The sequence below is a fragment of the Magallana gigas genome, chromosome 7 (assembly GCF_963853765.1).
Source record: "Magallana gigas chromosome 7, xbMagGiga1.1, whole genome shotgun sequence".
In the NCBI taxonomy this organism is placed as follows: Eukaryota; Metazoa; Mollusca; class Bivalvia; order Ostreida; family Ostreidae; genus Magallana; species Magallana gigas.
Window position 1 is genome coordinate 32,769,269 of NC_088859.1, and position 16,865 is coordinate 32,786,133.

General features: G+C 33.2%; 1 protein-coding gene across 1 annotated transcript; it reads right to left on the reverse strand.

The window, feature by feature from the left end:
* On the reverse strand, window positions 1-12,559 carry LOC109617261 (uncharacterized). Its single transcript, XM_020062833.3, has 2 exons — window positions 10,299-12,559; window positions 1-1,720 (listed from the first exon to the last, which is right to left on the reverse strand). Exons 1-2 carry the CDS (start codon window positions 12,366-12,368, stop codon window positions 143-145), a joined length of 3,648 nt encoding a protein of 1,215 aa, XP_019918392.3. The 5' UTR covers window positions 12,369-12,559; the 3' UTR covers window positions 1-142.
* Between the last annotated feature and the right edge of the window lie 4,306 nt (window positions 12,560-16,865).

Consider the following 16,865-nt stretch of genomic DNA (forward strand, 5'->3'; position numbering starts at 1 on the left):
TAAAATATATAATTTAATAAGCAGAACATAAAATTTACAACAGAAATTGTTGCATGCAATTAGGATTTCAAGAAATTGACCAGGTATATACTTTCTAAACTCATTAATAGGAAATAGTTTTCTTCTTTGAACTTTTGATAATTCACATTTGAGTTGTGGTAGTGTGATTTGCTGTTGATGAATGAATGTTTTGAGAACGTGTACTCTGAAGTTGATCATGTTTATCTTTCAATAGTTTGAAAACTCTTTTATTACAAATATACGAGACGAATATAATCACTCCTTGGGCGCCATTAACAATTGTAGCCAAAAACGTAAAAGGAGATACATCAAAAAATCCGTCTACAATCATGAAGAGCCACGACACACCAGTCAATAAAAACAGTTTCATGAAAATGGTAAAGTCATGTCTGTCTTGAGTGCTCTTGACCTTCGGTGTATTTCTTATGTAATGAAAAGTGATGGAAAACATAATTATATTGAAAATAATCTGTAGAAATATTGGAATGATAAACAATAGAATTTGAGCTTTATGATCGAGAAGGAAACATTTCTTTCCCCCATATCCAAACTGTATGGACTTAATGTTTGTGTAAGCAAGTGATATATTCAAGGCTACAGGAAGCAATGGTAACAGAAAAGACGCCAGACAGTACTTTATGAATAGTTTTCTTTCCGCAGATACATCGCCGTGTGTCAAAGCATTCCTCACAAATAATCTAAACATGTGAAAACAGCAGATATTGGTACAAGTAAATACAGTGATCCAAAAGTAATGAGTGAATCCTCCAATCCATGCACATGCTTTCTCGTTGGTAATGTACGCTTGGATGATGAAGAAAAGCTGTGCCAGAAAAAGCGAAAAGGCATAGCACATTGTGTTTTTTCCTGGTACCGTTCTTAAAACAGGTAAAATGCAATAAATCAAAATTGTTGCGAGCAAGCACAGAAGAGAAAAAATGGTGCAGATATAAGTAACAACCATTAATCCAATATCTAAGTTACCTTTTTGATCTGACGAAAAATACACCTTCCTTTTTCTTTTGTATGATTCTGCACAAATCCGTACTCTTCCATTACTTTCTTTTACAAATTCATTTAAATTGTATCTATTGTCAACTGACTTAACGTACATGCTACTATGATCTTTAGACAGAACGTATTCGTCTGGCTCTAGTTTGATCTGTTTGCAAACAAGTAAATTATTAATGTTATATGAATATTTTGAGGAAGGAGAAGTTTTTTTCGTGAAGCATTCCACAGAGTTTATCTTTTTCTCATGATTATAAATTGGAAGAAACCAGGCCTCTAAGCTTTGTTGAAATTCAAGCAAAACACCCTCAAACTTGATTCTGATATTTGTTAAACCTAACAGCTGCATCTCCAAGCGGTTTCTGTTAATTGGAAACTGGTTATTTTGTACTTTGATTCGGATGTAAATCAAACATATGTCTGTCGATAGTCCCATGGGTTCATTACAAGACAATTTTGAATAAACATATATATCTTCTATATTAATGTTCCCTTCTTTTATTTCTTTCTGAAGAATTTCTTGCAGATTATCTATGATATTACGCAAATTGGTGTGAGTCGAATTTGAGTGCCTAAGAACTCTAAGCGCTACATTGTACTGTGCTTCCCTGGCATAAGGAACAAAATACGAACATGTGTTATTCATCAGCAGTTTTCCTCTCGAACACAGCAATTTTCTGCATTTGCTCTGAAATGAATATTTACATAGATTTTAAGAAAAATAACAATGTACGTCTATAGATCTATATAGAGAATGCTCTGGTTTCTTTTCCTCAAAACATTCTAATCAAATCTAGTCAAATCTTATATTCTGGTCTGAATTACTAGAAAAAAGTATATTACTGATCTATACATGTACATTCTGCTTACAATCCCTTCAAAGCAATACTGGATTTTTAATGGCTATTATAGAATTGAAAGAGCCATTAATCATAGAAGTTACAGACTGTCGTCTAAACACAAAAGCAAAATCGGTCTTTATTCTACGATGGAAACATTTAAAGTAATTAAAAATAATTTCTGTATGAAAATACGAAATAAATGCACCATAGTAATGTTTAGCAAAAGGGACCGTTAGGTTTCGCCCCCCTGAATGATTGAGTTTTTTCAACCCTCATTGTTTTCTTTGATTGTAAACAAAAACCTCAAATATATTCCCAAACAATATGTATCTAGGTTCGTTTTGATTTGCCAATTAAAAACATTTTTGAATTTAATATTCTTTATAGGACGTAAATGTCAAAGTCGTTGGACATTCATATCCGCCTTGACGCCGGAAATAATGCAGTACCCTTTTATGTAAACTTTGTTTTGATAACAAATTTTCAAAATAAATATTTTTATCATATGAATATGACTAAAATGACTAATGAAACTACTTTAAAGCATAGAACTATACACATATTTAATTATCCTTTAAAACAGTACGTACAATTTGATATAAAATCGGACCACGCTGCTTTAAGCCCCACTTTGCATTCATACACAAGATATTTATAATTAGTTTATCACAACTTATTAGTCATCCGTAGAGTAACACTAGATTTTTAAATGTTCAGTCATACGCAGTCATCCTAAATTAGGACCATTATCTATGTGAACTAAATGGGAAACAGAAAAAGAATTTTTCTTTTCCATTACATCATTTTATCTTTTCATCATTTCATCTCTCCAAACTTTTTTTTTTTTTTTTTTTTTTTTATTCAAACTTTCAGGTACAAGTTATTTACATCTTCTTATATGTTTAGTTTACAGTGCATACACATCACATATTCTCTTCATTTGAGATTTAGAATATAAGTATAATATAAACACAGTCACATAAAAAAGCACACGTACAGACAGGTGTATACACCGACAGACAGACATATATATGCACAAACAATCTTGAAAAATTGCTTTTATCACCCATGAAAGTTGGAGTATTTTTAGTTATGAGGTGGGGGGGGGGGGTGAAAGAGGGTGGAGAAAGAGAGGGGAACACTATCTATCAAAAACATATGCAAGAGGATACATAAAAGTAGACTTATATTTTTTTGTTAATATTTGCTTACAATTTCCTTGCAGCTATTATAAACACATTTTATAACAAATCGCAAATAGTTTGCCAATACTTTTCATACTCAGCAAATTTACAATTCTTCAACAACAGTAGTTTCTCAATATGTATTCTATCAGTGACTGTTTGTTTTAACATGAGCGTCGAGAGGTTTGGGACATTCTTATACTTACTGGCAAAAATAAATTGTTTTACTGTAAGAATCAATATGTTTTGAAGTCTATACATATTTCTGTTTTTGAATTTACCAAAAAGTATAGTTTTTTTATCAAATGTCATTAAAAAATTAAACTTGCTTCTTAACCATTCTTCAAAGTAGAGCCATATTTCTTTGACATGAAAACAGTCCACAAATAAATGTTCTATAGTTTCTATATCTTGATTACAGAAAGAGCAGGCTGGTGAATCAATTATATTGAGTTTGAAAAGGTACTCATTTGTTGGCAAAATTCTATGTAAAATCTGGAATTGCAACCATTGAAATTTGGATTCTTTCGAGGTTTTAAATGGGAGTTCAAAAATATTATTCCATTCTATTTCTGTAAAAGCAAATCCACTTTCTGTCCACTTCTTTACTGAACGAATTGACTCTTTTTTGTTATCGATGAGTACATAATACATATCCTTACATCCTTTGCTTTGTTTGTAAAAAAATACTGAGAGAATTTGGAATAAATGGTCCATATTCTACCTTATTATTATTTAAGGCTTTTAATCTTTCAAAAACTGCTCCTTTCAAACTCCTATATTCTAGAAAATTGGTCTTAACATTTGAGTTTTCAAGAGTTTCAAGGCTTACAAAATTGCCTTCTTCTGTCATCAAATCTTTAATAAATTTATAACCACAGTTGAAATAATTCTTAATAAAAATTGATGAGTTATTAATTTTAATATTAGGATTAAACCATATATGTTCATTAAGTACTTTTATGTCATTTTGGCTATAGGACATAACAATTTTAACCCAATCTAATAAAACTTCTTTCCAAAACTTGTTACTTATCTTATTGCTAATATTGGTAATAAAGTCTGAACCTTTTTCCCATAGGGTTTCTATTTTTAATCCTAATTCTGATTCAAAAAGTTTTACCCACTTTGTATTAGAGTGGATAAGTCTTCTTATCCATGTAGATTTCAATGCACAAACAAATTCCATATAGTCTATCATTTTTAATCCCCCATATCTATAATCTTGAATTATAATGTTTTTGTTTACCTTATGGACCTTGCCTCCCCATAAAAAAATGTAAACTCAAACTGTTGAAGGTATTCTACACTAGGTTTTGGTATAGTTAGGATTAAGTGGTTAAGTTTTGGTATTATCAGAGTTTTAATCACAGTCAATCTTCCAACTGTTGTAAGATTTCTTAATTTCCATTGCTTTATCAAACGGGTTACTTCCCAAAATTTTGATGGGTAATTTAGTTCTACCATTTCATTCAAATTAACAGAAAATTTAACACCGAGTAGATCAAAAGTGGGATTGTTCCAGTCAAGCTTCCATCGCGAGTGGTGAAAAACTTCTTTTGAAAATTTTTTACTTCCGATCCATACCATTTTAGTTTTGGAGAAATTAATTTTTAGACCAGATATGCATGCAAAATAATCAAGTTCTCTTAAAATACCATCCATGGACTGAGGTGATCCATCAAATATTATTGAAGTGTCGTCAGCATATTGCGAAAGTTTGTATTGTACACCATCAATTTCAATTCCACGGATTTCTTTATTATTTCGAATCAAAATCCCTAGAACCTCAGCACATAGCAGAAAAAGATATGGTGAAATTGGGTCACCCTGTCTACATCCTCTTTGAGGAAAAAAATAATCAGAGGCAATTACATTTTGTATAACACAAGATTTAATATCACTATAAAAAGTTTGGATCCAGTTTTTGATTGAAATCCCAAAATTAAAGAATTCCAGTGTTTGGTATATAAATTTCCAAGAGATAGTATCAAAAGCTTTTTCAAAATCGATTAACATTAGAAGGCCAGGGATCTGATTTTGTTCAGTATATTGCATTATATCATATATCATTCTAATATTTTCTCCAATAAATCTACCTTTTAAAAACCCAGTTTGGTCTTCATTAATTAATTTATATAATACAGTTTTTATTCTATTAGCAATGCAACCTGAAGCAATTTTATATAATACATTAAGAAGACTAATTGGGCGCCAGTTTTTTTAAGAACTGTTTTGGTTTTCCTGCCTTTGGTAAACATGTTATTACACCTAGTTTATTTGATTCTGTAAAGTGTCCTAACTCGTAAGTATTGTTTATGGCTCTTGTTATAAAGCTGCCTAAGTCGTTCCAAAAGAATTTAAAAAATTCGCTTGTAAACCCATCAGGCCCTGGGCTTTTATCGTTTTTCATATTCTTCAAAAAGTTATAGACTTCCAATTTATTTAATGGGCCTTCAAGAAGATCAGATTCTTGTTTATTTAATTTGGGAATGTCATACAACTTTAATTTTTCGTAAATGTTTTCAGAGTCTATAGTTTCCCTCTTCTGATAAAGGTTATCGTAGAACATTCTTAATTCATTTAGTATTTCAAATTGATTAAAAACAGTGGAGCCATCTTCTTTTTCAACTTTTGGTATAATTTTGCTCGAAAAATTTCTCGGTTCAAGGCTAATGTAATATTTTGATGGCTTTTCACCTTCCTCTATCCACTTTACTTTTGATCTAATACATTGACCTTGCAATCTGTTTTTTCTAATAAGTTCTAATTCTGTTTGTTTATTTGATAATTCATCTTTTGTTTCTACTGTAAAATTCTGTTCAAGAAGTAAAATCTCTTGCTCTAATTGTTTTTCTCGTTCTGTTGTTTTCTTTTTCTTATAAGTTGAATAGGATATTGATTTTCCTATAATTTCCATTAGTAATGTGTCTAGGAATGATTGGTCACTTATAATAAATTGTATATTATCATCTATTGTTTCAATATTTTCTAAATTGTAAACTGGGCAGGCATACTGCTGTTTTACATTTTTTATTTTTTATTTGATTAGATATACATAATTATTCTTTGTCTTTAAGAAGAGAGTTGTTAAATTTCCAAAAACCCTTTCCTTGAAGAAATTCATTTGTTCTTACATACAAGACAACTGGGCAATGGTCAGAGCGGTAACTGTTTTCATATTTTACATAGAGAGATAAGTTAAGTAAAGATTCTGATATAAGAAAGAAATCAAGTCTAGCCTGTTTAATTGGGTTTTTTTTCCTCCAAGTGAATTTTTTTAGAGTTGGATTATGCTCGCGATATACATCTTTCAGAGTAAGTGTTTCCATAATTTTTAAGACTTCGAGTCTTGCTTTGGGATTATTTAAGTTCTTATAGTTCATGGAGTCTAAGTCCTTATCAAAAACTAAATTAAAATCACCACCAATAACTATATGCTGGTTAGAGTAAATATCTTGAATCTTATTAAGGACGTTTATGTAAAAGGCTGGTGAGTCCGAATTTGGTCCATATATATTTATTAATAAAAATGGAAGACTTTCTATGGTAACATCTAATAAAAGAAAATTACCATCACTATCTTTATGTTCATTGAGTATTGTTATATCACAGTTATTATTGATTAGTATAGCTACTCCTCTAGAATTTGATTTATCTGAGTTAAAGTAGGCTTTATAACCCCATAGTCCCTTTATCAAGCTTTCTTCCTTTTCAACAAAGTGAGTGTCTTGAAGAAAGTATATATTATAATTTTTTGATTTTAAGACTTTAAAAATGTCCCTCCTTTTATTGATATCACCTAAGCCTTGGCAATTTAATGTCAATATGCTTAGATAGCTTTGCTGCACTTTATCATCCATGTCTATATAAATGATTTATAAGGTTTACGGTTCCCGAAAAGAATAGACAGGGGGCAAATAAAAGGGAGAAAAAACAGTTAAAAGGCAGAAGTTTGGAATTGCGAAAGCACATCACGCTTGCTAATTTTACAAACACTAAAAAATAGTTGACTGCATGAAGTTGACCAAAAACAACCTTTTTTTTGTCAACTTAAAAAAAAAATCATACAATAGTATAAATAATTAGAATCGGTCGTGAGGAGTTTTATATGTATAACTTATTGTCTGTTTTTTTAAAAACCTTAAACCCTATGCTGCGCATACTATGTGTTTAAAAAAAAGTACCTTGATTTTCTGATGATTTGAGCTTGTTAATATGACAGCATATTATAAAAATCATACCAAAATTATGTGAGATATATTAATGTTCATGAAATACAATTATACACATGCACTCCCCCTTGCGTTGCGTTAACTCTCTGAACGCTAACACAAATTATAACACATAATATTCACTTTCCAGCACATTTCAGTTCACAGAAAATATTAATTTCCAAGTTTTAGGTCAAAACTTTGCAGTCAAAATAGACTAGCGTCTTACATGTTGCGCATGCGCTCTCTCTCTCCCCTCTCTCTCTCTTATCCACAAAAATCTCCAAACTTCTGTACTCAGTCCCTACGGTCTTTATTGATATTATCCCTGCTTTGTGGCCGACGAAATTGTTTTTAAGCTCACCTGTCAAGTGAGCTTTCTGATCAATATTTGTCCGGCGTCCGTTTGTCTGTCCGTCCGTCCGTCCCTCTGTAAACTTTTTACATTTTTGACTTAATCAACAGAACTACCAGGCCAGTTTCAAACAAACTTGACACAAAGCATCCTTAGGTAAAGGGAATTTCATTTTTGTTGAAATGAAGGGCCACGATCTCTATGGAGGGTAATCGTGTTCAAAAATTCAGACATGTAAACTTGTAAATCCGAATATGCAATTGTGTTGGTGTGTGAGCCCGAGTATGAATGAGTGCAATTTTGTTCGTGTAACTATAAAACTCAGGCATAAACACTTTAGAGTTGACCCCGCAGGCCTTCAATCTAATTTTTCTTACAGATGCAGCTGTGAAATGTTGTTTGTTATCTACATGTAACCTGCCACTTAATACACACTTTCTATCTGTAGTCTCTGCATCTGTATCTCCGTTTTCTGAAATTGCAAGGCTGACATGTTTTCAAATCGACAAATGTAAAGTCTACAAGTTTGTCGAATTTTGACATGACCATATATGGAAACAGTGACGTCACCGATAGAAAAGGCTAGCTGCAGGTAAAGGCATGCCGTAATCGCCGGAATGGGGACGGAAAAAATAAAAATAAAAAAATGTTCGATAGGCCTATAATCATATTATCTCTGGATAACAACCTTTCTTAGGAAGTATGATTTTTCGGAAAAGAGCTCGGCTGAATAAAGAAATTATTCCCAAAAGCATCCTTATTGCTACCACAACGTTGGGACAAGACGACCCTTCCCCTCCCGGCGAAAAATTACACGGGTTCGGCCAGTTGGTCAATAAAACATCTGAGTTGCAAAGTTATCAATTATCAATACGAAAAACAAACAATATTTTGAGACATTGGTTTTGAAATTATGATTTATATGAGACATAAGACGCGACCCCCCCCCCCCCCCTTAAAAAAATTAACAAAAAATCCAAAGATATGGTTAACGGTCGTGAAATTAAAATGTGTATCAATTATTTCTTAAAATGTTTCATTTGGCATTGTCGGCAATAAATAGGGAAAAAAGCCTATCATGCAGGTGAAAATCAGCATTTTTTTTATTTCAAGCAATTACCGGTATTACGGGATATGAGTATGACGTCCTGAATGTCGGTTCAATACAAGACTCACTTTGTGAAGTTGTCTGATAAAAAAAATTATGGAGAGCTATTATATATAATACAGCTTTACAGTCACTTGTGAACATGTACTGTTAACCATAAAGCAGCAACTTAATTTTGTAAAATGATTGTCAATGCAGTTTATTTTGAAATATTTTTTTGATTTAAAAACTCTACCAGTTAATAAACGATCAAATTCATCTGACCCACTCCGTTCCTCAATTTCAGAAATCCAATTTCCGAAGAAAAACATAATTACAAAAACATAAACATACTAGTATACCCTTACTATTTCTTCAAAAACTTTCAATTGTAACAAAACTTTGTACTTAAATTAATTATAATATAACTTTTTTTATAAGAGTTTTGGATTGTTTTACTATTTATCTTGCTCTTTCACAACAAAATCATTTTAATATTTAAAAAAAAGTATAAATACATGTATAGTTTCGTACATTTTTCCGTGAAAAGGTTTTTTTTTCGTTTTGTTTTTTTTGCATGAAATATTAAAATTTCGTTATTTTTAGTATCTGTGGTATGGTTTTTCGATGCTTGCTTAAAATTGTGCAATCCACGGTTAAAAAGCTCATTAATGCATTAATTCGCTATATTTTCTATTTTTAAACAAATTCACTGATTTTCTTTCAATGATATAGCAAGAGGAAACCAGAAAATTTAATAAAAAATATTTATACTCGGGCCATAATTGACGCATGATCAAAAGAGAAATTCCAAGGGTGTTCGAAGCATGGTGAAATCACCGTAGAAATCGATAACAAAATAGTTCTGTTGAGTTGATAATTTAGATTGAACATATCCTATATGCTTCATCAAATATATCTTTCAAATAAAACACTTCAGCAAGTTTTGCTGTGTAATTTTGCCACTTAACAGGATTAGTATGCCTGAATACTTTACGGCTCTCTCGCCATCTCTCTCTCTCTCTCTCTCTCTCTCTCTCTCTCTCTCTCTCTCTCTCTCAAACACAGTTGACAAGTTTCTATATTTTTATCTATCTAAAGAATATATATCTATCTATATATTTATCTATCTATCAACCTTTCTACTGTTTATCATCTGTCTGTGCATGTGCAGAAGCTCGTTTTCATGGGCGTAAGTCTGGTCTTAACTTATTCCGATACTTGTGTTTACGGCCAGGCGTACCCCTCTTAGTGAAACGCACTTTACGCCGGACTAAATTTTGGCGTACGCCCTAAGGCCTAACTTAAGTTTCGTCGTATCTTACGCCTTTTAGTCTTTAGAAGCCCAATACTTTAACCACTGAGCTACGACGATGTACAAGTGACAGTACAACCTAATCAAACGATATAAAAAGTTTAACAAAACATTTTAATCGCCATCCTGTGACGTAGTGTCTTAAAAAGTATAAGTCTAAGTGTAGTGAGGTACCTTAATTAGGAGTTTAAAAAATATTCCCGTCACCGCAATTGTATTGTACTTGTCAATAACGTGATGAAAATTCTTTACAAGTTAAAAAAAAATACCGTGTATGTATCCTTGAACTGTGATCTGCTACATCCTACCACTTGTCTGGTGGGATCCTCTTCACTAGTATCAGACATTACAAACAAGTTTCTGTAGGTAGGCAATCCATTTTTAAAAATATCGTTATGAATAAAGTCAGTACCTGTTTGAGGTAACATTATTCTTCTATTGCATGTTTTACAATATCTGTTCTTAAAGGGATAAGAATGTACATCCAAATTACCATTTTCACAATTATATCTGTCTAAATTGCTAACATCTAGATCTTTAAAGTAGCAATTTGATATGGGTTCTTCAAAAATCTCGCTGTTGCACAGATCACAAATTGGATTTTTATACATTGAATATTGTGATTTTGCCATTAAGTTTCCATCAATACTTTCACACATAAATCGAGCACTTTGAGACACTGATTTTACAACTCCTGTCTGATTGCAGATACCAATGGTCTGTCGATCAGTTAGTTCGCAACTATCCACAAAAAATGTAGTGCTATAATGTAAAGAGCAACCGTTTTCATTCGCAGTCTGTAAGATTGCCGATATTGAAGGTTTGAGTGCAGGGAAAAATAATTTCGGGCAAACTAGACTCACATTCCATACCATGATATCAGTCAAATTTTGATAGTTCGGCTCTTTCTGGTTGTGACAAATATAACAGTATATATTAAAATAAGTTTCATGGGTTTGAATATTGATCACCGGAATATTTAGCAGGTCAACATTGGAATTGCTTTCACATTTGAGTTTTATTGAAGCATGCTTGTAATATATCGGACATTTCCTAATCATAAAATAATACGACGTGTTAAATTCATAGCGAGCCGTGCGGATGATGTGTGCTGCGGAGCAAGTCCTGCGTTGAAAGAATGCAGCATCGGGGCAGCAGGAGGCAGATTTATAACAGTTGTCGTCACAACTACAGTCTCTCCTTGCTTTGAAGCCGGGGAATATTTTGTCAACTCTGTGTTCCTCTGAGCACCAGTTACGATAGCCACCTGACCTGACGTACTCCTCATATAGGGCGGTCAGATTCACAGCGGCCTCAAAATCTACTGATTCATTTAAAGTATAATTACCACTCAGACTTTTGTTTAGGCTCTCCGCCAAATTCAATGACAGTAATGTTAAATTAGCAATATACCGGTCATTTGTTCCATTATATTCTTCTGAAAATAGCACTAACGCATCGTCGAATTGCAACATCTGTTCGTGGGACTTATTGTAGTTCATCAAGTAACTCGGTATGTTGTATTCCCTTTCAAATGACATAGGCGTTTTGTTAGATTCCGTGCGTTTTAAAACTTTTCTTTGTTCCTTACCCGTATTACAAAGAAAGCAAAAGACATTTTGGTAAAACTTATATGGTTTCTGGTAATGCTTGCATGCGTCTTGGATTTCTTTATCGTACACATCCCAGTCCCCCGTAATATTACATGTACTGACCAGGGAGGTCACTTCACAGTGCCGCTGGAAAGTATTTACAGGCGGGGTCAACTTTAAAGCACAGCTACTGTACATCATGCCGTTCCATAGACTAGGTGCATCCGTATAGTCATCAATATCTATTTCTTTATACGGACATTCTATGTAATACGCCCATGATACAGTTTCATTTTCACCGTGACATTTAGAACAATTGACATTTGCATAGGTTTTGTTTGTAACAAAGGAATACACCGGTATTTGATGAAGGAAATTAGTTCCAGTAATCGGTTGAAGGCAAATTTCGTACAGATCTGGACAAGAAGAAACCATCTTATAGCTTTGATCTTGGTTGAAAATGCTCCATGGAATCATGCTTTGAACGCAGGTGCTGTAGGATTCATCTAGGCAACAATTACGGTTAAAGTCACAATATTCCGAACAAGAACACGAGAGACAGTCGTGGAAATTGCTAGTCTTGGATATTTGTAGATTACCTTTTTCGTCCATCTTTGAGCAAATGGATTCGCTTCCACAATACTCCAAGTATTTTGAAATAAGTCTCGACATATTGTGTACATATTCATTCATACAACACGCAGTGTTTAATACATTAAGAAATATAAAAACAATCATATAATCCATCCTGTTGATTTCTTTCCAGTATTTTCTACAAGAGAAAATCGAGCCAGCTACTCAATCAACATCCAACCCTTGACATAGCCAGTGCGAAGCTTGGAGAACGTTATGTATTTAATGCACATCTGCCAAATGAACACACATCCACACAACAAAAACAGCTTTATCACGAGATCTAATACAAAAAGCTCATTATACTTGTGACAAATAGATGATGATTAAAATTGTTATCGTTTAGGAGTGCTCGGGGGAAGTGATATTTCGTTCATGAGTTATCTGTTGATATTACACGTTATAAAATATTTTTTGTGCAAACGTCCCTTAGGAAATACAATTGGCTTGATCAATTAGTTCTGAACGTACCATTGTAGACAATTTTATAAGATTATGAATAATAGAGGACAAAAACATACAAACTGATCTTCAGTAGTAGCCCATACCAAAGTAAAATTATTGCTGCAACAATGCGGCAATATTGCAGCAACACATTTTTGTTACCAGAAACCAGATTTTGAGACTAGTGAAATGTTGCCGCTAGCTGCAACAACTTCTGGTAACATTTTGGCAATACAGCTGGAGTGTTGCCACTAACGGCAATAACTTCTGGCAACATTCTGGCAATACTAATAGAGTTATTTTTGTAAAAAAATTATATTAACATGCATCTAGAATATTGCCACTAGCTGCAACGACTTCCGGTAATATTCTGGCAATACTCTGTCTCAGTATCATACTGCCAGAAATAATTTTCTGGTAACATCTACATGTATTAATTTGATCATTTAAAATCATGAACTAATTCATTTGTACATAATATATAATTCTGGCAATACTGCTAGGCATCATTCTGTATTAATTATAACAAGCTGCATTCCAGCTCGAAATAATTCGTGTCAAATCTTCTCTGATCAGAATGCAAACATGCATTTAAATTAAACCACGTACTTAATTGAAAAAAAATAAATGCATAAGTAATACAATAAAAATTTCATTTTAATTTTTCTAACAATAATAAACATTTTAATTTAAGGAGAAGCCGAGCAGTGGAGGGGGGGGGGGTAACAAACCGTCAACTACCCAAAAAAATAATAATAAGTCGAAAAAATTAAATCTAATAAATATTTTATGATTAAAGTCTTATTCTAAGAAAGTCTCAATAAAAAAATCCAATGATATTCCCTACAATCGCATATAACTGTTATGCATGGTTACGATGTTTCACTATAAAAGACTGTTTGAATCAACCAACCAACCCCCCCCCCCCCAACTCACGTGAATACCGACCTCTCTGTTCTTTTGTAACGGTATATTCTTTTTTATTAAGTTAAAACATCAGTCTACTTAGATTTGAGTATCTAAACTGCTCGATGCATGTTGAATTAAGAATTTTCGTATGCTGTTTGTTTCCACTTTTACTTTTGTTTCAATGTTAAAGTTACGCGCGCGCTGATTGGTCGATCAAATCGCTAGCCGCCAATTTTCACATTCGATGCTGCCATCGAGCTTCCTGCCATCACTGGAGATAGTGAAATGAATGAAGTACGGGAATTATCTGTAAACAAGGTTAAAAATTACGCTGTCAATGGAGTGTTTATCTGTGAAAAAATCAACGGCTGAACTGAGGACGAATCTGAGTGAATGAATCGAGTGTCGACACCCCCTGCACCATCTGCATGAGCACTTTTTTGAAAATGTAAGTTTAGCAATAAAAATATATTCATTGAATGGTAGTTTAAACATGTTTGTTATAAGAATAATATATGTTTTACGGTGCTACCGTTCTGGCGAGCGCAGCAGCAATAACACTACTTTGCACCATTGTAAACCTAGTCTTATTTAGGTATCAATGAACGTCAAAGAATTTTTAAGAGAGTATTGCTCTACAATAAGTATGCCAAAGGACTAATTTTAATGGTTATGATAAATAGAACGCAACCCCCTACCGAGAGAGAGAGAGAGAGAGAGAGAGAGAGAGAGAGAGAGAGAGAGAGAGAGAGAGAGAGAGAGAGCCCTATCCCTGTTTGTAGGTGTGTAATTTCCCACTTTTAAATTTAATGGTTTGACTATATGCAATATCTACATCAATTTTTAAACTGTTACTTTTTCCATTTTATTCCTTTTTATTTAGTTCAAAATGCCTATTGTTTATTTCCTCCCTGCTCATATAATTACCTGCCTCCTGTACATGCATGCACAATTAGCTTAAAAATGGATTGATATGACAGTTAAGAATGGCTCTTGCTAGTATACATTCATATAATATCTATATAAAAATTCTTAAAAACAAATCATATGTCAATGAGGCAGGTATCGCAGTCTATACTGAAATAGCTAGTACACTCATTACAGATGTTTGATCCACCTCTAAATTTATTGCGGGAAATATAGCGCGAGAGCACTGTGACGTCATCCATGACTTTGTTCGTCTTTGTTTACGTATCTCGACTCAATAGGAAGGTATGGAAGCATATAACAAATCTTCTGAGTCTCACCAAAGCATATGCGGTACTCAAAACGTGTTTTCAAACTTTAAGACACCGTAAATTACGAGTTAAAAGTCGGCCATTTTTGGCATAGCACCACGGGTGAAAACATTAGAGAGCTTTATGGGACGTAGACAAAAAATTTTGTTTGATGAACTGTAGGTTTAGCAGCAGCTCGTTCTTTTTCCCGCGCACACTGGTTCTTAGAGCTCGCTATAAACCGAAAGACTGCGATCTACCTTTATAACAATGGGTTTAACACTGTTTAAGACCCATGCGAGGATCCAGAAATTTTTTCCCCGGAGGGGGGGGGGGGGGTCCGACGGGATGACATAAACAAAAAAAGAATTCATGTTCTTCTCTGAGTTAGTAGAGCAATTTAATTGTAGCTTTAATAATGGTAAGTCGTTTTTCTTAGAAACTGCTTAAAATATGAAAACAATTGCCAATGTGCTTATATAATGAAATCCATTTATCTTCCGAATAGGTCTGCCCTGGGTTACACAGACCTGAAGAAAACCATGAAAAAACTGTCACCTTACTAATTAAATGAATGGTGCAACTGGCAACCAAAAAAGAATGATGACGTAATTTGCTTAAGATTATGGAGAGCAACATATACACAACAGTGCTGAATTCCAATGTGGATATTGTTGTGATATTCTGATAGCTGTTTTTGTGATTGTTTATGTGTGAAATCAGAATGCCCACGAGACTGTAAAACAAGACATTTGGAATGCCTAGGACGAATGCCTCGATAAATCGTAATGCAGCAAGTGGTTGTGCAGGACTTGTGAACTAACGGTATATGGTTTGAGCTTTGCTTACGTAAACAGTAAAATTTTGTCCATATCCGTCTGTGCGCGTTGTGACAATCAAACTGCAATACATGTTAATCTGCAGCAACAAATCGACACTGATCGGCTGAGTACTTTTTGTCAAGTATCATCATGATTTGTTCATCATATTTGTGTTTATTGTATTTATAAAATGTGTTAAATTTAAAGATTATTAATTTTAAATGGTGTCTTTTATAAGCATGTTGAAATTCCAGTTTCAGATCTTCTTTAATATTGTGTAATCACAAACTGTCTTTTTCATTTTTGAAAAGTCCAAATTTAATGCAAAATGTTTGTCTTGTAACCTTTTTGCATCTGTCAAAAAAAATAAAACTGTAATGGCAATTAAAATTTTTTTTTTCATTTTGGTTGTATATTAATATAATATACATGATTGCTTTACTGTATACATTCATTATTTATAAATATTGCATATATTGTACCATTGATGCCACAGCACAGAAAATGCATTGAACCAATATTTCTGCAATGTCATTTTTCTTATGCAATTGTATTTCCTGAAAGGTGTTGCAGCAAAATTTTTGCCGTAACACTTTCCTGGCAATATTGCTGCAATCTCAAGTATTGCCAGAAAGGTGTTGTCGCAACAATATGTTGCAGCAAAACTTTTGCGGCAACATCTTTCTGGCAATATTGCCGCAATCTCATTTGCATACTAAAAAAGATACAGCAGCAATATTGCCGCAATGTATTGTCAGAAAGGTGTTGTCGCAACAATATGTTGCAGCAAAACTTTTGCGGTTACATCTTTCTGGCAATATTGCCGCAATCTCATTTGCATACGAAAAACGTTACAGCAGCAACATTGCCGCAATGTATTGCCAGAATGTTGGTGCAATATTGCTGCAATAATGCCAGAATGTGTTGCCAGAAGGTCAATATTTTGGTAAGGGAGGTTTTCGAAATTGGATCAACCAAAATAAAAAAGAGTGGTTGAGCTAAAACGATTCAATAGTTATATGCAATGTTTTGTTTGTGGTATGTTTTGTATTATGCTAGAAGAAAATAATGGCTATCAATTTGCTGATTATTATCTATAAAGCAATTTCAATTCATCACTTGGACATTTAACCTCTAAGCTAAAGTTATGATTAATGAATTGAATTAATTTCACCATTTTCAACGATGACATTATGTATTTTTTATGAAAACCAATACAT

Excerpts from the sequence above, each read along its gene's own strand:
- LOC109617261 (XM_020062833.3), bottom strand. The coding sequence starts at position 12,368 with ATGGATTATATGATTGTTTTTATATTTCTTAATGTATTAAACACTGCG. Across the intron at positions 1,721-10,298 it reads AGTTCAAGGATACATACACG|AGCAAATGCAGAAAATTGCT; the intron begins GTATTTTTTTTT and ends TATTCATTTCAG.